At 41.2% G+C, this 27,699-nt stretch overlaps 1 protein-coding gene across 4 annotated transcripts in view; it reads right to left on the bottom strand.

Annotated features, from left to right (window-relative positions):
• SRGAP3 (SLIT-ROBO Rho GTPase activating protein 3) overlaps positions 1-27,699 on the bottom strand; it is a 215,266-nt gene that overhangs the window by 64,657 nt on the left and 122,910 nt on the right. For all 4 annotated transcript variants that reach the window (XM_063121465.1, XM_063121466.1, XM_063121468.1 and 1 more), the window contains exons 4-6: positions 20,464-20,526; positions 9,481-9,666; positions 4,818-4,946 (exon numbers count right to left, since the gene is read on the bottom strand). In XM_063121465.1, the coding sequence (XP_062977535.1) occupies positions 4,818-4,946; positions 9,481-9,666; positions 20,464-20,526 (378 nt within the window). The remainder of the gene's footprint in view (positions 1-4,817; positions 4,947-9,480; positions 9,667-20,463; positions 20,527-27,699) is intronic.

Genomic DNA, 27,699 nt, shown 5'->3' with positions numbered 1-27,699 from the left:
TTTTCAAAGCCACAAACCAAATGTCAACCTTTTCAAGTGAATGTGGGAGTTTCCTGTAAATTTAGTTAAAAAAAACAAAACAGCCTCTCTTGGGGCATTTAGCTAAAGACTAGGTCCCCTGAACCTTTAAATATTACTGTCAGACAGTGTGTGGGTTCTCACGATCACCAGCAGAGTTAACACGTCACAGAGGCTTGTTAATCACACTGCCTGTGCCAGTCACACGCTGGCCCAATTTGCTTAATTACCCTGCCTGGCACAGCTTACTGTCCTGTGCAAACCCAGCAATGGTGGGTTGCTACCATAGTTAACAAACCCGGATTAACAAGCTACCATAACCATGCTGGTGATTGTGCAAAGTGGCCTATTGAGAAGATTCCCCCCCCCCAAAAAAAAACTGGCAATGTGCATTAGATCACCATAAACAAATCAATTACCATAAGAAAAATAATCTACAGATAAGTCCCAGAGTATTCCTGTGAATCAACCCCAATATTAAGGAGGCACTAAGATTGAGGATCATGAACAACTGCAGTCTCTGTTCCCCTTACCCCCCCCCCCCCAAATCCTTGTTGCTCTTGGTTTCGGTATTCATAACAAGAATACAGTTCTTGCTGTTTACCAATTGTCAATCTAAAATAATGCTCAAAATTACAAGCTCCTCTGCTGCGTGTAATTCTTTGTTATGTTGCTATTCGAAGCCAGCAGCCTCTGACAACCAACGAGAGAGAGGACCTTTGCCCAGTTATTCCTGACTGGAAATATTTCTGCTCTTCATTTTATATACATGCAAAAAACTTCCCCTCAGAAGCTGCAGAGGAAGAGAATGGTTCAACTGCTTAAAATTGCCAGTGGCGTTGCAAAATAAGTCTCCTCAGCAGGAAGTGGCAAAGAAAAGACGAAGAAGAGCGGAACATAAAAGCTGTGCCTCAAAACTGAACTGAGTCTATTGAGAGAGCCTAATTTCCCATGATGGAAGCTGTTTATTCTTTTTTATTGCCAAGCTGTTGACTTTATCTGAATGACTCTAAAGCAAGGGGAGCTCTACAGTCAGAGATGTGCAATATATCAAGCCAAAGCAAAGGCACCCACCTGCTGTTCAGAGAGGACTCTCCTGTAGTCACTTTCCAGAGGGGTAGCTGTGTTAGTGACTTGTAGCAAAAACAAAAAGTAATGTGGTTGCACGTTACACCTACAAATGCATTATGGCATAAGCTTTGGTGCTCCAGAATCCACTCATCCAATGTATAAAGTTCAATACCAAATTGCATATATACACAAGGTCCCCTTCCCCCCAAAACTATGTGTGTATAGGCTTAATTTATGACTGCACATCATGGATGCGATGAAGTGAACACTGGTGCAAGAAAACTTGTGCCATAATACATTTGCTAGTCTTTAAGGGTTCTCCCATCTTTTTGGGTTCGTGGGCACATTTGGCAGGTTGAAAAAGTGCTCTGGGCAACGCCACAAATTGTGGGACCAATCACAAAAACGTTAGGCGTGTCCCCTTACCTGTGTGTGTCCATGCGTGCCTGCATGCACACACACATGAATATCCACCAAGTGTGTGTGTTACTCACTCTGGCTTTTCTCTCTCTCTCTCTCTCTCTCTCTCTCTCTGGATTTTCTTTCTTTCCTCCACTCTTTCTCTCTCTGGCTACTCTCTCTCTAACCGTCCCCCACGCTCTCCTTTTTCCTTCCTTCCATCTCTCTGCCTGTTCTTCCTTCCTTTCAATCTTTAACTCCTCTTTTCTCTCTCTATTTCCTCTTTCTTTCTTTCTCTTTCTTTCTTTCTCTCCTTTCCTTCTTTCTCTTCTTTCTTTTTGCTTGCTGCCCACTCTCTCTCTGGATCCTCTTTCTTTCTTTCTCCTCCCCCCAACCCCGCCAGCATGATGGACTTTAATCCCCAAGCCATTTTTTGCTGGGAGGTGGCTTTTTTGCTCCCTGTACAAGCCAAAATATGCACAGTTGATGTATACATTTGGGGAAGTGTGCACAAAAATATACACAAATGTCCATGTCAAAAGGGTGGGGGGAACGAAGCTCGCAATCTGACATGGATACAAACGAGGAGGCATTGAGGTGGAATTCAGAGAATTTTGGCAATCTCAAAATGATGCAGACTGATTACTGAGCTGTTAAATGTCAGTTTGTATTTATTTTTGTTGTTCCTCTTTATTTAAGTTATCTTTCAGCTGAAAATTAATACTAATGTAAGATTGTTGGTCTACATACCACACAGTCTTATGCATGCTTACTCAGACGTTCAGTGGGTCTTAGCATAATGCTGTCAACCCTGACAGGCAATGGCTTTCCAAGATCTCAGGTACACAAAAGCCTGTTTCAAGACCTCCAACCTGAAATCCTTTAGCTGCAGATGTCAAGGATCGAAACAAAGAGATTCTGCATGAGAAGCATGTGCTTTTCCACTGAGCCATGGCTCCTCCCTTAATTTAGTAAAGAGAGGTTAAAATGAGGACTACTCAAGTACAAATAATTCCTCCCTGACTCCTTATATTATTTATTTTATTCCAGAATTATTCCTTGTGTATTGGACACAGTGGGGTCCAAAGCTTGATTTTAAAAGTACTGAAAGATGTCTTTATCAACTATCTGGGAGGAATGGACTTATTCTCTTTCTATTGGGATAATTCTGCCCTATAATACCCTTCTGAAGTACATTCAACACGTATGAAAACCTGTTCAAAGAAACATCTCTTCTCTTGGGAAATTTGAAATCAGGGCACACGTAAACAACTCATGCATGCTTAATAATACTTTGTTTTCTCAAGCAAGCAGAATATATAATTAGACAAATTTAGTTGTACTGAATCAAAGATGCTTTGGGTTAAGTTCCCTAAAGGGATCTCCTTGAGTAAGGAAGAAAAGTCATCTGCTAACTCCAATGGAAGTATCAGAAAGGAAATAAATTGGGGAGGAATGACGTACAGCACCATGTACATTGATGGTGCTATATAAATAAATAATAATAATAATAATAATAATAATAATAATAATAATAATAAACTGGCATTCGGCCACTCTCCAGGAATCCAGAGCCTCAACTCCATGGGGGGGAAAAGGTAACTTAAAAATATAGGAAATCTGAGGAGCAAATCAATAAAGATAGAATCTATTCTATTCTTATATTTTCATTTTCAAGTAACATTTTGAACACACACACACACACACACACACAAACTCCTACCCCATTTAACAATATCTCTAATAACTTGAAATCCTTGTAAGGCTTTGAAGCCCTATATCAGACCTCCCTTTTCATTCTAGTTTGGAATAATAAATATGATTTAGAGGATTAATTAAATGAGATTAACCTCCTGATGCATTTAAGTGACATTTAAACTTAATACACAGACTTCATACACAGATCACTGTTATTTATACAACCATTACACAACTACAGTCAATTTATAGCCCAACCAACAAAAAGAAATCTCTTTCTACAAGATATAAGTAGGCTTCAGGACAGTTTTCCCAGCATGCAATCAACAAAAACTTTATTTCTTGAGTCATTTAACTGAATGAGTGCATGAAAATGGACAACCAACCTGATCCTGAGAAATTTCAAGCATCTAAACCAGGAATGGGGGGACCTCTTTCAGCCCAAGAGCTGAGTTCCATTTTAAAGCTCTCAGGGGGCACATTCTAGTGATGGATGGGACTGAAAACAAAGAAAGTGGAGCCGCTAAAAGTACAAAAGAACCCAGCATGTTGGGGCTTAAAACTCTTACTGCCAGTAACTAAGGCCTAGGAGAGGCCTGTCAGCTCTGGGGGTAAAACTGAACAAAAAGAGAGAAACCACCAAATGATTGGTGGTTTGGTGAAGGGGGAAGGATGCATAGCCATCTGAAAAATCCTGGAGGCCGGATTGAGGCTTCAGGAGGGCCGGATTAAGCCTCTTGGCCTGTTGTTCTTCAACCCCGCAGAATAAACTACGCCTTGCATTTTCTCACATGGATTGCATGAATTCTTAAGAAGAGATCGATGGGAAGATCACCCACCAATGCCTGGCCTTCGAAGCTGAGATGCCTGTTATTAGACAAAGTAAGTTCACCACTCCAAAATCTCTGGATGTGTAAATATTGTAAATATATATTGTAAATAAATAATGTAAATAAATATTGTAAATAAATAAATAAGTGCATTGATTCTTGACCTTCCCTAATTGACCAACCCTTATGACTGATCCCAATAAAGCTTCCTGCTTCCTCTTTTAGCCTCTGCCAGTGCAACAAGTTACCTCTGTGTGTTTCTATTTAGACAATACTTTCACTTGTCTTAGCTCCTACCTAGCTGCTGTCATACCGCCCCATAATTCCTATTGGCTGACTCAGTCCCTTGATCTGCCTTGCCCTTTCTTCTCACTAGAGAATTATTCCCACCAGCTTCACCTTGTATCCATATAAACACCCCTACCACTGAAATACCTAAATTCAGCACAGATCACATCTCCAAATTCAACAGTATCTTAAGACCCTATTTGACACACTATGATAAACACTGTGAGAGTTTCTGTGCACACACATATGCATGTCCAAGCATACACACACACACACACACATTATATAAACTATTGCCGTGGAATGTATATGCAAACACTGATCCAGACATAAACGGTAATCCAAAAACTCTATTTGACATTTTGCAACACTATTTGCCTAGTGGATGGATCATGAATCAACACTGCTGAACTACAGAAGGAAGTGCAGACATGACCATAGACACAGCTATCACCTTGGGAAAAGTTTGGGTATCTGTACATTTAAGGGGGGGGAAATCATTCCAGAACTCACGTCAATCAGGTCTGAGACATCATGGATATAGTATTTACTGACTGCTGCATTTGTGGCTGCGAGGTTTAGCAGATAGTCGTTCCTAGCTTTAGTGCATTTCAGCTTATTTTCGGAGTATTTTGCTTGCCTCTGAAAAACATAAAAATATTACACACATCCAAAACAACATGAACATGTCATCCAAATTTTTATATTTTTCCAAGGTTTAGGCTCTTGCAAAATAATTTTTACATGAATAAAAATAACTTAAGGGCAGCCCCATGGATCAGACCAAAGGCCTCCCTAGTCCAATGCCCTGTTTCCCACATTGGCCAACCAGATACAAAGCCCTTTCTCGTTGTTGTTCCCTAGCAACTGATATTCAAAGGCCTGGGGCCTGTGATCCCAGAGGTAGTATATACTCGACATGGCTAGTAGCAATTGATAGCCTTTATCCTCCAAGAATTTGCGAACAGGAACACTGTGCAGAATTGCTGTGCTTATGTAACAAAACACCTTCACTGATATTAGGGGGTTAATGAGGCAGGTTTATTCAGTAGCAGCCATTTCTTCTGAATATGCTTAGCAGAGTTAGCAGCATGGCAAGTGCATTCTAATTCAGCATACAGTCAACATGTATGATAAATGGCTCGCACATTTAGTATCTTGCAGAAAGGCCTGGCATCAATCACATCAAGTAGTTAGTGGGGTACAAGCTATTTCAGAACTGATGGTCAATGATGTCAGACTTGGTAATTCAGAGTTAAGATACAATTCAGTGCCGCTCCTCTATAAATCTTACCTTCTATGCATCCTTTCTGAGGGTCAATTCAAACATCTTAAGTGCAACCCTGTGTGTAAGATGATCTTGGGGAAAGTGAATCTGTGGTACATACAGTGGAGGTTGGTGGCTTTGATTTCTGTAGGGCTGTGAATCCATTCCAGATTTCAGTCAGTACAGACTAGAAGTCTAAAGGAGCTATCCAAAGCGCTAGAAGTATTTGGGGGAGTTGTTCTGCAGAAACCGTTATCTAAATATGTTTATGAACAATCTGTTCAAGAATGCTAATCAACATAAGTAAAACAGGGAATATGTGATCACACTCTCTAGCCTCATATGACAACTACTTTTTGACAAGAGCCATATTTTCAGTTAAGCAAGAGCGGGAGGGCCAGAAACATTGGCTCTGCTCACTGAATCATTCCTCCATAAGTTAGCTATTTATCTCTTATTGTGAACAGCAAAGTTTGTTCCTTATGCCCCTTAGCTACCAACATTCATGTGCAAGAGAAAACACAAGCAAAATAGAACCAAGCAACTAAGGGCATAAAGGAATAATGCTAAAGTTTCTGCTGCTCTTCTACTTTTCTCCAGTGTCTTAGGATTTGTCTTTTGAGTTGGTAGAATCCCGAGTTGTTTATTGTATCACTTCAGACTGCAGGTAGAGGAAGACTTCTTCTTTTTTTAAAAAAATATTCCACCATGGGCATAAAAAACAACATCCAGGAAGATTATAAAACAGCCTGCTCCATCCTGTGCTAAGTTGGTTTTATTTCATTTGAGAGGTTTTTTGTTTGTTTGTTTGTTTTTTGCAGTTTTTTGTTTTGTTTTCATTATACTCACAGGAACATTTTTATTTAGGGGAACACTCAAAATGTGACCCTCACCTGCACTCTGAAGTGGCACAGCCCATTCTCCCATCTGATTCCACTGCAAACAAACCTTAGAGAAAGGTACATAACAAACTGGGGGGGAGGGGAATCAAGGGAATTCTGGAACCCAGACAAAACTTTCTGGCCACCAGTTGCCAATCCCTTTATATCAGGTTAACATGACAAAATTATTGGTATAATGCCTGCAGAAATGTGGCCTTTCACTGAGACAAAGGATGAATACTCTTTCTCTCTCTCTCTCTCTCTCTCTCTCTCTCTCTCTCACACACACACACACACACACACACACACACTCACACACAAATCTAGAGTGTCTACAACTATATCCAAATAATTACAACAGATAAGAGCCCAAATTTGGGTTATACCCTCCACTTAGGCCCTGTGAACAAGCAATATGCCCCATTTTGTAACCATGAAAAAATCACTTTAAGAGAGACTGGCAAGAAATATCTGCAAATTTGCTAACTGAGGGTACCCAAGTGTGCAGGGATATAAAAGAACCCAATGCCATTAAGAACTGCAAAGACTATATTCTTGGAGAATGATGAGCTAGGGTTCCATAGAATCCCGGCTTACTGTGAATAAACATGCAGCCTGTTCACTTCCATGTTGCTCTTCCCTTGAACTAAGACCAGTAAGGTTTGCTTAGTTCAAGAGTGGACAAAAAATAGATCTCCAGATGTTTTGGACTTCAATTCCCATGCTGGCAGAACTCCAAAACATCTGAAGTTCTACCTTCTGCCCACCCTGTTCAAACCAGGGATCCCAGCTTCTAGGTCCCCTTACAAGCCATAATTGCAAACCAGTGATAGTTTGGTGTCTATGTTTCTTGCCTTATTTGGAATCAACAAGCGAGGATTCCCGGTTCAGACGACTTCGTAAGCAACCCTATCTGGCTTCTTTAGTGGTTGCTGTAGTAGAAAGGAGCAAAGTAGAGCTGGATGAACTGCATGTACCAGCATACAGCTCATTCACAGTAAGCAAGGATTCAAAGCAATATCAAAATATCTACTATAAATTTGAGCTACTTCCTTCATACCAGTAATTAGATGATTCTAGGGTTTATTGTTTATTACTTATTGTTCACTGCTACTAGAGTTGATTTAAAAGGAAACACATTAGCAAGGCATTATCTACTATAATTTATTATAGGGGCTGGGATGTTGCCCTCTGGCTATCACTTTCTCTAAAACTTTATTGCCTTGAACAGTCCTATGAACATCTTGCAGTTCATCCAGTCTCTCAGTCAATCTCACACACACTTTTCAGGGCTATTTTCCACTTTAAGAGCCCTCAAGGTCTCTTTTCAGATGCTTCCTATTCATCTGAAGTCTTTCCTCAGGGCCATTTTTTTACCCATAATCTCAAGCAATACTTAAAAGAGAAGATGTTTCTATATGGAACCCGTATTCCACATTCCTTATTTTCACTGCAGAACTCTCCCTGCCCTACTTGCAAGATGCAAGCACTAGGGGAGGAGGACAGAGAAAGGGGTACACTTTGAGGTCCAAGGGGCAGCCAACCTGTATTGTGAGTCCATTACTGGGAGGGTGATATTGAGGTTAAATTGTAGAATGTGCAAGAAAGATATTCATGCAAACTTATTTACCTCTATTTTTAAAGCTATCCCAATGTTGTGAGAGTTACTGGAGCAAATGAGAAGTAGTATTAGAACAGGACCCATGCTTGCACCCACCACTTTCACTCTTATGCGCAAATTTCCCCCTTCTTCCCTTTTTATAGAGCAAATCATACACAACTTCAAAGCAGAGAGTAAACCAAAGTTTGAAGTAGAGTCACAAGCTCTGTTTAAAGCGAACCATTGCTGGCTCTGAAAAGGGTTGGGTGGGGCAATTTTGCACAAAAGGGATAGGAGGGAGAGAGCACATGAGCCTGGGGCACATCCCAAGTCTCCTAATTTCCATGTTTGGGAGATCAGGAATATTACATCAAGCCTCAGAACCATGGTTAAAACAGCTGGATAGTCAGAAATAACATAGAGCATAATTTAGACCATTATCACTTTGTTACACTTTCCATATTTGTCTACTGGACAAAACAGCACTTATAGTTTGGGCCTTGTCCACTTCACTTTTTAATCTGGCACGACTATATCCATTTGGCACATATGTATGGTGGTTGGGTGCTGATCCCCAATTGTTCTATAACCCCCATACCATGTTGGGGGGCATCCTATACACCCACATTGCAACTTTCTACAAAGCAGTAGCCATGTTCCATGACCTGACTGCAACCTTACACTTCATACGGCCCCATCAGTTCAGATGACACATATTACAATAGCAGACTGCAATTTAAAGCCAAACACCCTTCCACAGCAGTCAGCAAAGTCTCTTTGATGTCAGGCCAATATAGGAGACCCGGCCTGAGAAGCTATTGTAGGACTATTTCATTTGCTGGCCTTTTTGCACTGGATGTCTCGGCCATTTTTGTTTTGTTTTGCTTTGCTTTGTTTATTTTCTGAGCCATCACTCTCTGGAGGCCTTTCTTCCCTCCAGCTGCCCTTTTCAACTCTCCTTGTGTTGGGTAATTTAATGGCTGAACACATCAGGCCCTGATGATGTAATGCACCCCCCTCTGTGGAAGTTCTCCGCAATGTGCCCCTGGGCTCTGCTTCATGCTGAAAGGTGCCTGCCTGCCTGACTCAAAGCTCTAGCTACCTGCTGACTTTCTGGCATTTCCTCCACAGCTAACAAGCAGTAAAAAGAGCAGCTTTTTATATGTCCATTCCAAGCAGATCTTCAGTGAAACTGAACAGAAGCATTAAAGCAAGCAGGTGACATCCCAAGCAGTGCAAACCGGTTCAAAGAAATATTTGTGTTATGCTAGTGGCCAAATATTAGCAATAAGTCTTGGACTTGGGGGCGTCTATCCGTTTGTGGCTTGCTTTCTGTCACGCACGAGACACAGTTTGCACTGACATCCTGCTGAGGATCAGTCAGTGGCCCTGCTGCTAGCGATGAGGAGAACCTGGCTGACCACTGACCTTTTCCTTCATCTTCTCAATTTTCTTGACAGAGCTGCGGCGCTGAGGCCTATCTTCATGCCGCAACAGGTTGACACTGATGTCACCTCCTTTGTTGAACTGCTTCTCCTCTTGCTTTTCAGCCTCCTTCAGTTTGCTTTCAGCACTGATGCTTTCAGCATGATACATGTGGTATGTTTTCATCACCTAAAGGCAAGGAAATTCAGTCAGTCAGCATATAAAATATCACCACAATAGTAGTTACACCAAAACAATAAATTTCAGTGGTTGCAAATGAGCAATTCTACTCCAATTAATCTTTTGCATCTCACTTTTAATTGGCAATGTTTTTTTGATTGCGCTTTGCTCTCAATAACACTTCTATGAGATTCATTACTCTGACGTTGAATCGACAGGAGGGGAATTGAGTTTGAGAGACTGACTTACCCAAGGCCATATAATAAGAACTACAACATAAGTTGTTGGGGGGTTTTTATATAAAATGTGAACTGTACACCTAGTACATCCTAAGAAAGTATGTGATACTCATACATTTAGAAAAGTGTATCCTACAGATACACCTGTCAGGGCACTGCGATTGGCTACAGCTCCTTGTTGAGTTTACACTTGTATAGCAAACACAAATTTGCTTCTGCCTAGTAATTGAAATGATACATGCTTATGGCAGAAGTGCAATTTCGAACCTATCTGCTCCAGACTGCAGACTGAGGCCATGGCTAGACCAGGCCTATATCCCAGGATTTTCCCGGGATCATCCCTGTTCATCCAAATGACACAAAGGGGGTCCCGGGAGCAGGCAGGGACCTCCATTTGCCTCGGATAATCTTTAGGTCTAGCTAAGGCCTGAGTCTCTCATGGTATATTTAAAATCAAAATCTGGCTGCACCATTTTGAGATTCTCCCATGTTAACAAACTCAAAAAACACCAAAAAACAACCCAGACCTTTCTCTTTCAGGTCTGTTTCATTGTAGATAAACAGCAATAGGATTCTGAGCTGCCCCATTATCCTTTTGTCTTTGCTAAGCATGTGAGAAGTAAGGGGCAACTCAAATGGTTGCTTAGCACCATCGCCAGAAGGGTAGGATCACAGTGTACCAACAGTTGGAAACCTCGGAAAGAAAATAAACCACCAGGGCTGCATTCTGAAATCTCCTTCAAGCATCAGCCTATGCTTGTTAAGAAAGCTTGAGAAACTGGTGCTAAACCAATTAACCAACTGTGCTTTAATAAGTGCTCTTTAATAAGAACGAATCTAAGTGAAAGCAGACTAGAGTGGAAGAGACAGCACCCAGTTATGTGATGGTACTATTGTAAGATTTATAAACTTGGTCTATAAAGACATTCTAGAATCTTCTTCATCCCCAAAAATCCTATGAGAAAGGCTAGATTGCTTGAATTGGATGAGGGCAAACGATCTGCAACATAACCCAGATAAGACAGGATTAGTGGTTCTGGTGATCTGGAAGTAGGCATACTACCAGCTTTGGATGGGGTTCCATTCCATCCTTAAAACCAAGTTTGAAACTTGGGGTTGGAGGGATACTTGGAGAAGTCAGATTTGTCCCTAGTCATTCATGCCCTAGTCAGAGTAGATGGCAATTGGTTCAACAACAACAAAAAACAAACCGTCTGGGATATTAACTGGGGCTTGCGGGCTGGAGCATACAGTTCCAATATTAGGTCATCCTCACTGGCTCCCAGCCAGGCTCAATTCAAATTAACTAATACATTTAGACACTTTTGAGAATTGTTTCTAGCCTGGCCATTTGCTTTACTCTGTGCCTTTCTACTAACAACCCCACCCCCCCACACACACACACAAAACTTTAAATCTAAGCTAAGTCAAAGTATCTTAAGAACTGCTTTCTCTAAACCTTTATTTATTTATTTATTTATTTATTTATTTATAATATTTATATCCCGCCCTATATCACTAAGATCTCAGAGCGGCGTACAGATAAAAACATACAGTATAAAACAATAAATATACACATATAAGCATAGCACTCAACTTCTGAGGCTCTGCTTTGTCTCCAACACCTGTCAAAAGAATGGCGGGTCTGTGAGCAGGGGTGAGACTACAGGACCTCTCTGTAACACAGGGGTGGGCAACTGTGAGCAGTCTAGGGGGCAATTTCTCTCTCCTTGGACCTGCCAAGGGCTGCACTCCCTCCTCTGGCAAAAAAAGGGGAAAGTAGCACTTTGCTGCAGAATTTCAATGGGAAGCCACTACAGAGCCTTACATTGGTTTTGTTTTTCAAAGTCTCCATACCGCTACTTTCCCTCTTTTTGCTCTTTACTGGTGACATGGGGGGCAGGGCAGGGGGAGGTCACTGCTGATATAATGGCACCAGGAAAAGACTAGTTCCATCTCTGGTTGCCTTTCAGCAGGCAGTGAAAGGCATCTTTTCAAGTAGCTCTTTTGGGGTACTGCTTCTTAATATTGTGCTGTTTGGTTTACTATGGATGTGATTAAAAATTAAAAGACCTTTGCTATTGCTTACACAGAATTTAGCTTGTTGTGTCATTCCTGATATGATTTATACTGTTAGCTGTCTTGATTCTAATTAAACAAATAGAGGATAAAAATGTCAATAAATAGACAGACAGACAATTATTCCCCCTCTCATTTTTTTTCTTAACAGGTGGAACATGAAAATAGGGTAATAGTCCTTTCTTAAAGCCTATCAGCTGCATTCTAGGCGGATATCCCTGTTCCATCCAATACTCTTAACAAGACCATTCCAGATTCCAAATACATTCTGACTGGAGTGGGTCATTGAGAATGGAGTGATAAGTCTTTCAATTAAGTTGAAAAGGGCATGCATGATGTAGAGGTCACTCTTGGGAGGTATTTTAATAAACAAGTACTTCTATACAAACTCTTTCAGGTACTTTCTTTCCAAGCTGCTGTGCCTATTTTTCAGGAGACCAGTAAAACCTCTCTAGCTAAAAATATTGGAAAGGGACATCTTTGGCCTAGAGCACACCTGGTTATGTAACTGTCTCTTCAAATGTCAGCTGAAATCCAATCACAATACTAAAGGACTTGGGCTGAATGTGACTTAGCTGGCATTTGCTGTCCACTATTATTATTTTTGCTCTAGATTCTAGAGTCTAGGATTATTCAGTAGATTTGTGCCACTGTCTATGGCACTATTGTATTGTTTTGTGGAGTATGCATATATACTAGTTTCCCCTGCCCTGAATAACTATTATCTACCCCGTGTGTTAGAAATGTTGACTTTTAAAAACCCAATCCTCATTGCCTATTCTTGCAAGGTATAGCAATAAAGGGTGTCATGTTTTGCTTCATTAGTATGCATTACCAAGAGTATTCTGCAATAAAAAAACTAATATCTATTTATTGGAAAGAACTTCAGGCAATGCATACGAATAAAACTATTTCTAGGTGTTCTGGACATTGCATAAAAATAAATGGGCTTTTATGGCACAGTTAGCATGCATTCCACACAGTCTTCTTGTTCACCCAGGCTTTGAACATTGCATAGTATGTCAGGAAAACACATTTTTCCACTTGATTATATGAGGCAAGGAGCCATAGGCTATCAGGCACTCTCTTTGTCATGTGACTCTATTGCCCAAATATGCTTTGGAATACTACTAACATTATGTGCCTGATAGCCTGTGGCTTTCTAGTATGCACAATATGGCAATGCTAAGAGTGTAGCATATGAAGCAGCCTTACATCCAAGTTGGTTATTTCCTTAAATCTATAGTCTGGCCTCAATGTCTCATGCTTGATACAATACCAACCCACTGTAACTGCTCTACCCACAAACACTTCATTTTCCCCCCTTCTATACAAAACAAAATAATCTCCATGGACCTTTTAGGACATTGCTTATCAGCCTCTCAGCCACACTGGTCTCCAAATCAAGATGAGAAATTACCTTATTTTTCAAGTGACCTGACAACCACATCTCATCCCTAGCCTCCTTCTTCCATAGCTTAAGAAAAACTGTTTTGCCGTTCAGAAAAAAATACAAACATACGGCAGCGGCTAGAGCTCCTGCTGAGCTGATGCCAAAGTGTTCTACCTCACACTTGCATACGCAGCTCGTCCTCCTCTTTTCCCCTTTCAGTTGGGGTTCCGCAAGGCTCGGTGCTTGGCCCGTTGTTGTTCTCTCTATACATGCTGCCCTTGGGCAAGCTTATTCAATCTCACGGCCTCCAATATCACCTGTATGCCGATGATACACAATTATATCTTTCATCTCCGGAACTTTCTCCAGATGTTCACGATCGTATCTCGGCATGTCTTTCAGATATCTCAGCCTGGCTGCTTCATCGTCGTTTGAAACTTAATATGGCAAAGACTGAATTGCTTGTTTTTCCTCCTAAACCTTCTCCTCACCTCTCATTCTCTCTTACTGTCAACGATGTTACGCTTACTCCGGTCAAGGAAGCTCGTAGTCTTGGCTTTATATTTGACTCCTCGCTCTCCTTTACTCCTCACATCGAGGCAGTAGCTAAATCCTGTCGTTTCTTCCTATATAATATTGCCAGGATTCGACCATTTTTGTCTGTCTCTTCTGCCAAGACTCTCGTCCACGCACTGCTGGACTACTGCAACCTTCTTCTCTCTGGCCTTCCTTCGTCTCACATCAGTCCGTTGGTCTCTGTCCACCACTCTGCCGCTAAGATCATCTTCCTGGCCCGCCGCTCTGACCATGTCACTCCACTTCTGAAATCTCTTCATTGGCTTCCAATTCACTCCAGAATCCAATATAAACTTCTCCTGCTGACCTTCAAAGCTCTTCACGGTCTAGCTCCTGCCTATCTCTCCTCTCTCATCTCACACTATCGCCCCGCTCGGGCTCTCCGCTCCTCTGATGCCATGCTTCTCGCCTGCCCAAGGACCTCCACTTCCCTTACTCGGCTTCGTCCTTTTTCTTCTGCTGCCCCTTACGCCTGGAACGCTCTTCCAGAACACTTGAGAACTACAAACTCAATCACTGCTTTTAAAACTCAGCTAAAAACTTTTCTTTTCCCTATAGCCTTCAAATATTGAGTTTGTTCTGACTCTATACTGTTAGCTTCACCGGTGTCTGTTTACACTTCCCTGTGCCTGTTTGCATTCTCCTTCCCTCTTTATTGTTTACTACAACTTATTAGATTGTAAGCCTATGCGGCAGGGTCTTGCTATTTACTGTGTTATCTGTACAGCACCATGTACATTGATGGTGCTATATAAATAAATAATAATAATAAATAATAATAAAAGCAAATAAGCTATGATCGGAACTCAAAATGGTGAGCTCCTTTGAACTGTAGAACTGGATTTTCTTGCTACCACCTCCAAATCCTCTTTTCCCCATATCTGCAAAACACTTAAAAATGTTTTTTTTTAATTACTGCCATGTTTAAGTTTTTAAATATGTAATTTATTTATTTCTTAAAATATTTGTATCCTGCTCTATATCATTGGGATCTCAGGGTGGCACATAGGTAAAACAATAAATAATATACACACCTAAAAATGTATTAAACCATTAACTAGCTAAAAACAGTAGAAAATTTAAAATCAATTAAAACAATGTGCAGCTTTAGCCCTCAAAGGCTTTGATAAAAAGCCACATTTTAGCATCGGCACCAGTTGGGCCTCCAAGGGGAGGACATGCCACAACAGAAAAATCCCTCTCCGTTGTCCCACCATAATGTATGTTTTGCATTGGTGGGATGCAGAAGAGGGCTAATGAAATAATGTAGTGCTAATAAGAATCAAACTGATGGTAATTTCCTGAAAGGTCCTGATCAAAGGCCACCAGCACTGTAAGTACCTGCAGTGTTTATGATCAAACAAAGAAATACCTTCTTTCTACTGGCATATCACCTGTATGATATCCAGAATGAAATCTTAACATTTAAACTCACATAGAATACCATCTGCCCGGCTAAGAGATGTATAAAAGACCTTGCCCAGCCTAGATGTGTTGAGAACCATTATACACCATAGTCTTTTGTACCACCACTACTTCAATTGCAGTCTATGAACCAGGATTTTTCTTCAAGGCTTTAGTTTGGTCTACTGGCATCAGGCATGACTGTTTCAGGTCACACTACTGCAATCTCAGAAACTTGCAAAATACCTATTTTCTACTACAAACCAATAACCACATCCAATTTGCCCTGGTTCATAGATCTTACATTCCAGGTTCCTATGGTGTGTTGATCTTTAAAATATTGGATTCGTCGTTCACCACCAGCACCGTCGGCCGCTAGCCATCCTTTCGGCTTTGAGCTAGCTGTGTCATCACATCTGGGGCTAGTTGAACTTATCCTCTGTTCCTCCCCAGTAGCATTTTGACCATCTTCCGACCTGGGAGTCCCATATTCCGATGGTATACCAACATATCTCTGGTTGTACTGATCCATTTAGTTTTCATGGCAAGAATACTGGGGTGGGTTGCCATTACCTTCCCCAGGGATCATATTTAGTCTGACCTCTCTACCATAACCTTCCCATCTTGGGTGTCCCTTCACGGTTTAGCTCATGGCATCCTTGAGGTGCTCAAGCTCCAGCACCACGACAAGGTAATGATCTCCTTTGAATGTAAGATCTATGAGCCAGGACAAATTGGATGTGGTTATTGGTGAGATGTCAAGATTAAATATAGATATTTTGGGTGTCAGTAAACTGAAATGGACTGGAATGGGCCACTTCACATCAGATCACCACCAGATCTACTACTGTGGACAAGAGGATCACAGAAGAAATGGAGTAGCCTTCATAATTAATAATAAAGTGGCTTGGATACAATCCAAAAAATGATAGAATGATCTCAATTTGAATTCAGGGTAAGCCATTTAACATCACAGTGATCCCAACCACAGATGCTGAAGGAGCAAAAGTAGATCAGTTCTATGAGGATCTGCAGCACCTATTGGATAATATGCCAAAAAGAGATGTTATTTTTGTTACAGGAGACTGGAATGCTAAGGTGGATACTCAAATGACATCTGGAATTACAGGTAAGCATGGTCAAGGAGAACAAAATGAAGCGGGACATAGGCTGATAGAATTTTGCCAGGACAACTCACTGTGCATAAAAAAAAACTCTCTTCCAACAACCTAAAAGACAGCTTTATACATGGACTTCACCAGATGGTCAACACCGAAATCAGATTGACTACATCCTTTGCAGCCAAAGGTGGCGGACATCTATACAGACGGTAAAAACAAGACCTGGAGCTGACTGTAGTTCAGATCACGAACTTCTTATTGCACAATTTAGAATCATACTAAAGAGAATAGGGAAGACCCACAGATCAATTAGATATGAGCTCACTAATATTCCTAATGAATATGCAGAGGAGGTGAAGAATAGATTTAAGGGACTAGATTTAGTAGATAGGGTCCCGGAAGAACTATGGACAGAAGTTTGCAACATTGTCCAAGAGGTGGCAACAAAAAATGTCCCAAAGAAAAAGAAAACCAAGAAGGCAAGATGGGTTTCTGCTGAGACACTGGAAATAGCCCAAGAAAGAAGGAAAGCAAAAAGCAACAGTGATAGGGGGAGATATGCCCAATTAAATGCAAAATTCCAGAGGTTAACCAGAAGAGATAAGGAATTATTTTTAAACAAGCAATGTGCGGAAGTGGAAGAAGACAATAGAATAGGAAAGACAAGAGACCTCTTCCAGAAAATTAGAAACATCAGAGGTAAATTCCAGGCAAAAATGGGTATGATCAAAAACAAAGATGGCAAGGACCTAACAGAAACAGAAGAGATCAAGAAAAGGTGGCAGATTACAGAAGATCTGTAAAGGAAGGATAATAATATTGGGTATAGGTCAGACGGTGTGGCCACTGAGTTAGAGCCAGACATCCTGAAGAGTGAGGTTGAATGGGCATTAAGAAACATTGCTAATAACAAGGCAGCAGGAGATGACGGTATCCCAGCTGAACTGTTTAAAATCTTGCAAGATGATGCTGTCAAGGTGATGTATGCCATATGCCAGCAAATTTGGAAAACACAAGAATGGCCATCAGACTGGAAAAAATCAACTTATACCCCATACCAAAAAAGGGAAACACTAAAGAATGTTCAAACTATCGGACAGTGGCACTTATTTCACATGCCAGTAAGGTAATGCTCAAGATCCTGCAAGGTAGATTCCAGCAATTCATGGAGCGAGAATTGCCAGATGTACAAGCTGGGTTTAGAAAAGGCAGAGGAACTAGAGACCAAATTGCCAATATCCGCTGGATAATGGAGAAAGCCAGGGAGTTCCAGAAAAACATCTATTTCTGTTTTATTGACTATTCTAAAGCCTTTGACTGTGTGGATCATAACAAATTGTGGCAAGTTCTTGGTTGTATGGGGATACCAAGTCATCTTGTCTGCCTCCTGAGGAATCTGTATAACAAACAAGTAGCAACGATAAGAACAGACCACGGAACAACGGACTGGTTTAAGATTGGGAAAGGAGTACGGCAGGGTTGTATACTCTCACCTTACCTATTCAACTTGTATGCAGAACACATCATGCGACGTGCTGGGCTTGACGAATCCAAGGCTGGAGTTAAAATCGCAGGAAGAAACATTAACAATCTCAGATATGCAGATGACACCACTTTGATGGCTGAAAGCAAGGAGGAGCTGAGGAGCCTTATGACAAAGGTGAAAGAAGAAAGTGCAAAAGCTGGGTTGCAGTTAAACCTCAAAAAAAAAACACAAGATTATGGCTACCAGCTTGATTGAGAACTGGCAAACAGAGGGAGAAAACGTGGAGGCAGTGACAGACTTTGTATTTCTGGGCATAAAGATTACTGCAGACACTGACTGCAGCCAGGAAATCAGAAAGCGTTTATTTCTTGGGAGGAGAGCAATGACAAATCTTGATAAAATAGTTAAGAGCAGAGACACCACACTGACAACAAAGGTCCGCATAGTTAAAGCAATGGTATTCCCCGTAGTAACCTATGGCTGCGAGAGCTGGACCATAAGGAAGGCTGAGCGAAGGAAGATAGATGCTTTTGAACTGTGGTGTTGGAGGAAAATTCTGAGAGTGCCTTGGACTGCAAGATGATCAAACCAGTCCATACTCCAGGAGATAAAGCCAGACTGCTCACTTGAGGGAATGATACTAAAGGCAAAACTGAAGTACTTTGGCCACATAATGAGAAGACAGGATACCCTGGAGAAGATGCTGATGCTAGGGAAAGTGGAAGGCAAAAGGAAGAGGGGCTGACCAAGGGCAAGATGGATGGATGATATTCTGGAGGTGACAGACTTGACCTTGGGGGAGCTGGGGGTGGCAACGGCCGACAGAAAGCTCTGGCGTGGGCTGGTCCATGAAGTCACGAAGAGTCAGAAGCGACTGAACGAATAAACAACAAACTACAAACCAAACTTATACTATCATCCACAGACATGCACAAACTCCTCCTGCCCGACTTCCCTCTGCCACCCCGCTCCCCAGAAACACCTTCAGTGCACTACCAGTTAAGACTGTCTTCACTGCACCTCTACATCATACCTTTCATTTATCCTGTGGCATAAGGGAGTAAACATGCCGTCTGTATAGTATTTACCATGACACTATACTGAGATGGTTGCCTCAAGCAACAAGTATTTTTCTGAGCAGATTTAAAATCTCACTTCTCAGTTCCTGTACTCAAACAAACAATGATTTACAGTCACATTTAGTCTTTATGTGTAGCTCCAAAGGAGTGGGAAGTGCATCCGGGGGTATCTTCCAACAATTTATTGAAACAGGAAGGACATAAAAGATCACCCAATATCAAACACAGTCAACACTAGCACCAAATTAAAAGCATGTTTGAACAGCTAATGGGACTTTGCCCCAATAACAGATGCACTTAGGAAATGAAGCCAAAAAGGAAGAAGTAGTTAAAGCCCACACAAGGGGGGACATGACAAAGGTGGACAAAATTACGTATGCTATGGAGCAAGTTGATAGGGAGACATTTTTCTCCCTCTCTCATAGTACTAAAACATGAGGTCATCCCACGAAGCTGATTGATGGGAGATTCCAGACAGATAAATTAAAGTACCACTTCACACAGTGCATAGTTAAACTATGGAATTTGCTACCTCAAGACGTAGTGATGGCCACCAATCTGGATGGCTTTAAAAAGGGGTTATACAAATTCATGGAGGATAAGGCTATTAATGACTACTAGTCCTGAAGCAGTATGCCTATGTACACCAGTTGCCGGGGATCAGGGGTGGGAGGGTTCTGTTGCACTCATGTGTGCTTGTGGGTTTTCTGTGGGCAGCTGGTTGGCCACTGTGTGTACAGAATGCTGGACTGTTGGATCCTTGGTCTGATCCAGCATGGCACTACTTATGTTCTTAAATCTCGTTTTTACAGTAGAAGACAACGTTTAATTTCACATATAACAGCACACCATAGTTTGGCATTACATGAACAAGCCCTGTGCACACATGCTCCCTGCCTTTTCCTTGTGCACTCCACTTTATTGCTGCTCCTTCTGCTTTTGCAGAAGCCATAGTTTCCAGCTACATATGAACTGATAAACTATGGTTTAAGCAAGCCCGCCAAACCAGGGGACCTTCCGGATTTGGAGGGCTGAGGGAAGAAGGAGAGGATGGAGAAGTCCAACTGCACAAATGGAAGTCTGCTCACATGATAGTTGGTTCCAACCCCTTGGCAGCAATCCAAAAAGTACAAGAACACAGAACTGAACAATCCACCATTTAGCAGTAATTCTAAACCAATTCAAAGAATACATCAGACCAGCATTCTGCAATACACAGAGAGGGAACATATAGAAGTTTAAATTATTAAACTTATAACATAATTCTGGCACAAATGATGTCTTCCTTCCATTAACTAATCTAGTTAAAATGAAATAAATCTGGACATATTCAAAAGAGTGTATTGCTAACCCTGCACCAGGAGACTGATAAACTACATGAATTTATTCCAAAATCTTACATCATAAATACAAGAGTCAAGTTACTCACAGTGTAGAGTTCATTGGTAACTTTCAGGAGCTCTTCGTGCATCTGAAGACCAATTTCCTTACTCTGGAACACAAGACAAAAATAGAAAAGGATAAACTGAGGTTCTGGTAAGCTCCCAAAATATATTGGAAAGGAAAGAACTGAACAAACACTTAGCGTGGACTCTTGAAATGTCCTCAGAGCTTGTGAACTGCCCAGAGAGCTCCGGCTATTGGGCGGTATAGAAACGTAATAAATAAATAAAATAAATAAATAAAATAAATGTGAAGCTGCATGTAATGCAATGGTTAGCTTTTGTCCTATAAGTGATGTAAATGCACTACACAGCACTGTCGGTGGACCTGCCCACTGTAAAGTATGTTCACAGTGCCTTCCACATCGCGAGAAAAAAGAAGTGTTAAATACAACTACCGTATTTCTTCAATTCTAAGACACACTTTTCCCCCCATATAAACATCTTTAAAAACGGGGTGAGACTTAGAATCGCAGGCGTGTCTTAGGTTTTTTTTTTCTGTTGATGGTACTGAAATTAGTGTGCGTCTTACAATCAATGGCGTCTTAAAATCAAAGAAATAAGGTACAATTAGTAGGATGAACGAGCATCATAGGTACTAAAACAATAAAGCACCAAGTAGTTGGTGGGGAGAATAAAGATAAACTAAAGATGCAGATCTTGCAGCAAGGAATACAGATGCAAAAATGAAACAAACAGAAATTGTTGTGCAATGAGTTATATTTTTCCAAAACCATTTTTTCCATTGCCTGTATCCAAGAGAATACTGATATCCCTATTCTGTCTAAAAAAGACTCTTCCAAATTAGGAATGGGAGAGCCAGGGATACTTGAGCTTGCTGAAATTCTCTGAACCGAGCTTTGGACTTTGCTTCAAAGCTCAGCTCTGCTCACTCCCATTCTCATTTGTGACCTGTTGTTGTTGTTGTTGTTGTTCAGATGCAAAAAGTGCACATTTTTTGAAGGCCACACTTTTCTCCCATTGACTAAAATGTGTATTTTTAAGTTGTGCTTGTTTAAAAGTGTGCATTTGATAAAAACGAACACAAATTTAGGAATTTGCGAATGATTTTCAGACAACATGCAGTCCTGTACATGTTTGGGGTTGTGAAGAGGGCAATTTCAGGTAATTTGTGAACTGAAACAAAATCCTCATACATCCCTATTCCAGACCCTAAATGCATTCTAGCTGGGATGCAACCCTAGCCCAACTTATCTTGCTCGCCTCTGCCTCATGCCCCCTACCTGGTTGTAGGGCTCTTGTGAGAGCTCAGTCATGTCCAGAGATGGCTCATGAGAGTTCGGCCAATCTCTGGATCTATTCCCTATAGCCACAGTTACAATAAGGGGAAGTGGGAGAGCAAGTGGCTACTCCAGAGAACCCCACTACTGCTCTCTTGCTGTGGCAAATGCCAAAGTAGAAGAGTGGGTGCTGTGATATGTGGATGTATATACCTTTAAGAGGCCTGTAGCTGCTAGTCTCCAGGTCCTCATCGAAGGCCTGGGCGGGGCCTCTGTTTCAGCCACTTGGTGGTGTGGGCCTTGCTACAGGGTTTTGGAGTGTCACTGTTCTAGGAGGTTTTAGTAATAAAGGAATCCAGCAAGGAAAAGACTCTGAAGTTATTGCCTGGTAGTCTAGGGGCAAGTGGCAGGCTGAGCAGGTAAGCTCACCCGTATGGTCCCTATGCCTGAGGGATACTACAGGTGCTGTCTCCAGAGCACCTGCTGTAGGTGGCAGGGCAGTGGCGGTGGGCCTTCCTAGTGGGGGAAAGGGAGAGGTTTGCAATCCACCGCTCCTCCTGCTCTGCCACCTGACACGGGTGCATCAGTCTGTATCATGGTAGGGTTAGGATGGGTCATTGAGATTGGAGTGGTAGGTCTTTGAATGAAAGTGATCTATTGTCGATGTATACACACCAATACAACAGTAAAGAACACAGAACAGTATTGCAGCACTATCATTATGCAGCTGCATTTTTCACAAGGTTTTCATATGCTTGCTGAATCTGTTTACACTTTTCTCAGTTTATAACAGAGCTGGTGGATTTTGGCAGCAGAGCCAGTTTCTAGTCATGCCATGTTTATGTTTTTAAAAATCATTCTCTTCTCTTGATCTGTTCCGTATTGCATGAACAACTTCCCAGATGATTTTCAAGTCCTAACTGTGCTCTGGAATGTTTTTGGTGTGTGTGTGTTTTAAACAGTAAGGACACTTAAATCATGAATATGTTTTTTGGGGGAAATTTAATTGCCTTAGGGTAGAGCAATGCCTTGGGAGTGCCTTATTTATAACACATTGGCAAATCCTTTCTATCCATTTTCTTTCAGAAACAGAATTCAAAATAGGGCATAATTCAAAACAGAGATGCCAATCAACATCTACACTGCTTCTCTCATTTAGAATGTTAAACCCAAGCTACAGATGTTCTGTGTTTTCAAATGGTCAGCTAATGAACAATCTAGCTAAAATTATTTTCTATATGAAATTATTTTATTGAGAGGGTTCCACCCTTAAAGGCGCCCTCTCAATAAAATATTAACTCAGAGTTTAATTAGCCTCTCCTGCCAACATAATGGAAGAATGTCACCAGAATTGGGGGGGGGGGGGAATTTCCCATCCCCCATGCACCTCCCCATGTGCTCTCAAAATCCACCCCAGGTGGTTGTGGGACCTTTAGAGTGTCACAGGGGAGGAGAAGAGATTAACATCTCATACAGCAAGTGGAAATTCATTCATGTGACCTCAGATTTCATCCCTTGTTTCTCACAAACAGCAAGGGAGGTGGCAAGTCTGATTCTAGATTGTACCAGATTATACCTCATCAGTTTCCATGATTCAATGTTTCTCCACACACACAAAAACAACCCACTTCCATGCACACAAAAAATAGATATTAGGGAGGAAGGGTGTTGGCTAGGAGTAGGGAACCTAGTGTCCTCCAATGCTTAGGACTACTACTCCCATATTTCCTGACCATTGATGAGAATTGTAGCCCAAAACAGCTGGAGGGCACCAGGTTGGGCTGGTGTAGAGAATACGGAACTAGACGGACCAATAGCCTGACTCTTCAACTGTAACTGATGAATATGCTCATGAAATGTCTGAAGTGCTCCCAAAGCACGTTGCTTTCCCAGACATCAATTCTAAAATAAGAGGTCGTGTTGCTAGTTGGCCAAAGCTCCGTCCTATGGCTGCACAGTGATGAAGAAAATGTATTCCTGGCATGCTCATTTACCAGGGTAAAACATGTCATCGGAAAACTTTATGGGCCAAATCCCAACTTAAGTTAAGCCCTACTGTATCTGCTCCAAATATGGTATGTGCAATGGGTCTTCCATTGAGCGTTCCTGCATACTACACAGCCTCACCTATCATGCACATCTTTCATAAAATACACTGAAGCCAGCAACAGATACATTTCCATCTGTGCTATTGCACCATTGTGAGTCCATGTACAATTTATAGTGTCTGTATCACATCATTTAGGAGATATTATGAGTGCTTGGTTATCTTTAGACATGTAATTGAGGAGAATAGTTCACCTCGAGAAAAAGGAACAATACAGGACATATCCCCATACCACACAGTTTAACCAACACCAGGGCCAAGCTTGGGCTGGGAGATGGTTAATTGACTGTTTATTTGACAACATGGTGAAAGGTACCATGAAATCAATAAATGACCTTGAGTAAGTGAAGGCCTACCTTTCTGATAGCAGCATGTGTAAGTCTCCTTATTCTCTAAACTTACAGGAGTCGGATTTCAGACACTCATAGGTATCCCCCCACTTCACTATAAATATAGCCACATTGTAAAACTTGACTCATCTTTTATAGTTGCTGTGTACATGGGTTTAATTTCAATTTTACAAGATACCTGTTTGGGTTATTAACTCAAGGGTTGCAGGATAAAGGGCACGAATAATTGTTCAAGCATTCTATAATGTTCACATTTATATTGGTAGCTATAAATAAGAATTTATTACAATACTTTGGAATTTAAATTTGTTTTATAGTAGTTAAGCAACTGTGCTTTTGTTTTTAGCATAGATTTGATCATGAACCATAATACATATATCTGCACATGACAGCTCAATTTGAATAGATCTCAGATCCCTGTGACCAAGAGGACATTTTTTCTAACATTTAATACTCAGACTCTCAAAGTATCAATTTTTTGCTATCATACTTCCCACATTAACTGAGGCCAACAAAAATATGTTTTTGAAGCTGAATTCTGTTATAATTATGAGATTCTATTTTGTTCTCTTCATTTCCTTGTCTGAGGTAATGTATTTTAAAATGTATATCTTACCCTAATAGCATAGTTTAAGGGCAGCTAACATTCAAACAACTCAGTTCAACATGTTGTTCCATGCAACACAATGGCAGAGTGAAGCAGGCCCTTGAATAAGCAGGGTGGGGGGAAGAAAGCCTATGTCATTTGGAAAAGACATACATAATCTGCAAAAACCTTTCCTTGGAGGAAAAATGGTGGGATATAAATGCAATAATAAATAAATAAATAAAAATCTGGGTGTCACCCAACTCCTAGTCAAACTAAAGGAAATAAGAAGAATTCATGCACGCTGGAGGTATAGGGAACACATTTTACAATCCCAGCTCCAAGGTTCTGAATTACATTTCCATGAGCCCTTAGATTGCAAACATATGGGAAAAGCTTATCTTTGGTTTTATCTTTGTTCATGTGCCTGCATTGCTATCATTTTTTCTACAAGTAAGTAAACACAATACAACACAGCTATTCAAAATTCCAATATACAAGCTCCCATAAATCAACTAATTTGTTTGCCAATGGCACACACACAAACACACCTCTGTTTTCTGCTGCTCATGGAGACAATGGAACCAATGACCTAGGGAGGTTGTGGGCTCTCCCACACTAGAGGCATTCAAGAGGCAGCTGGACAGCCATTTGTCAGGGATGCTTTAAGGTGGATTCCTGCATTGAGCAGGGGGTTGGACTCGATGCCCTTATAAGCCTCTTCCAACTCAATTATTCTTTGATTCTATGAGACATCAGCTGAAGAGGTGATTTCTCTCTCTCTCCCTGCTGTGCTTTCACTTCAAGCAGCATCACGGATGTCTGAGGAAACACACCTCCCTTTCCCAGAGTTCTCTACGCATGCCACAAAACTACAGGGATGTGTTAGGTGAGTTGTAAACAGAAATAATGGCTGTGTAGTAAGTCAAACCAAAAAACTGTACACGCTTGACTTTGTAATTATACTATATTGGCCAACACAAAATTTATTTTTAAAATCATTATTTAACTTCTTTCCTCCCTCAACATATGTTCTTCTTTTAAGTGGCTAATAATCTCCCCTTGGCTGAAAAACCAAACTAAGTTGCTCTGAAATCAAACAACGGGATATTGCTACAGATGTGGAGGTACCACTTTCCTGTTTTCCTGGAGATTACACCTGGAACTGTTTGTGAATAATCCTCATCTTGGACAATTCATTATAATTTGAATGAAACATTTAAAATAGATTTCTTCCAGCACATGGCACGCAACAAATAGCTGGTATAATTTGATATTCCATATTTTTATCACATGGTTGGTCTGAGACAAGGGATCCCACATCTGACAGGAAGTCCTATAATTGAAGACATCTGGATAGACTATGTCCTGCCACTAGTGAAACCTATGTTACTAAAATAAGGAGTCCAATATTATAGAGGGTAAACTGGAAGAAAAAAGCTAACAAGAGAGAGGAGAAAGGGTGTGTTTTAAAATCAAATTGAAGTTAACTTTTACTATAGTGGTGACTTCAAACAAAACAAAACAAAACAAAACAACTTTTTTAGAATTGATGAGGGACGGAAGTGACCAATTTGAAGAAATCAGTCAAAATCACCAGTGAAGAACCTCAACTAGATAGATGTTCATTCATCAGCATTCACACTGTCCAAGAGTGCACTCAATCCTCTTATGGGGACATAGTCCAGTTGCACACTCTCATCCTCTCATCAGCTTGGAGGACAAGAGAAATACAACACCAATGGTATGGAAGAAATAAAATCACATTTAAGGAGCTGTGAAATTGAGAGCAACAGGATGAGCTGCAGCCCAGTTGTCATGGTAGCAGGGATGCATCTCCACCAAGGAACTCTTGTGAGACTGTGATGGTTGCAGCACTACATATGGCAGATGTAACTGAGAAGCAAATGGAGAGACAAGGATGGCAGAAAGAGTAGGAACCGGGTGCTTGTTAACCCCATCTCCTCCATTTTTAAGACAGGGCGAGAGACTCCAGAAAGACCAAAAAGGAAGACAGTGCTGAAGCTTTCCTGCTTTGACTGAAATAGCTCTAGGGTGGTCTGACGCCCACCCCCATACACAGCATTTCAGTTGATAGTTTTCCCTATGCAAAAGGCTCAGGCCAACACAAGACCAAAACAACATTTTAAGTGAGAGATAACGTTAATGACTGTCTTTTGCAGAAGCCATGCATCATACCTGGATGAGGACAAACAAATTGAAGCTTAATCCAGACAAGACAGAGGTGCTCCTGGTAAATTGAAAGGCAGATTACATTCTATTAGAATGTAAGCCTATGTGGCAGCGTTTTGCTATTTTATTGTTTTACTCTGTACAGCACCATGTACACTGATGGTGCTATATAAATAAATAAATAAATAATAACAACAACAACAGATCAGGGAACAGGGATTCAGTTTGTGCTGGATGGGGTTACACTCCCCCAAAGACACAGGTCCACAGCTTGGGTGTATTTCTTGATTCAGCCCTGAGCCTGGATGCCCAGGTTTCAGTGGTGGCCAGAAGTGCATTTGCAAAATTAAACCTATTCCCGGAGATGTCAGACTTGGCCACAGTGACACATGCCTTAATTACATCCCAATTGGATTACTGTACGTGGGGCTGCCTTTAAAGAGTGTTCGGGAACTTCAGCTGTTTCAAAGAGCTGCAGCCAGAGTGTTGACCGGAGCTGGTTACAGGGAGCATACAACTCCCCTATTAAAATAGCTCCACGGGCTTCCAGTCTGTTTCCGGGCACAATTCAAAGTGCTGGTTATGACCTATAAAGTCCTATATGATTTGGGTTCAGGTTATCTGAAAGACCACATTCTCCCATTTGAGCCTGCCCGTGTTCTGAGATCTTCTGGGGAGGCTTTTCTCTTAGTCCCACCACCATCACAGGCACGCCTGGTGGGAACGCAGGAGGGGGCCTTCTCAGT

Source organism: Elgaria multicarinata, chromosome 3, assembly GCF_023053635.1.
Source record: "Elgaria multicarinata webbii isolate HBS135686 ecotype San Diego chromosome 3, rElgMul1.1.pri, whole genome shotgun sequence".
In the NCBI taxonomy this organism is placed as follows: Eukaryota; Metazoa; Chordata; class Lepidosauria; order Squamata; family Anguidae; genus Elgaria; species Elgaria multicarinata.
Note: the sequence above shows the minus strand (reverse complement) of the source record. Positions and strands in the feature narration are given on the sequence as shown.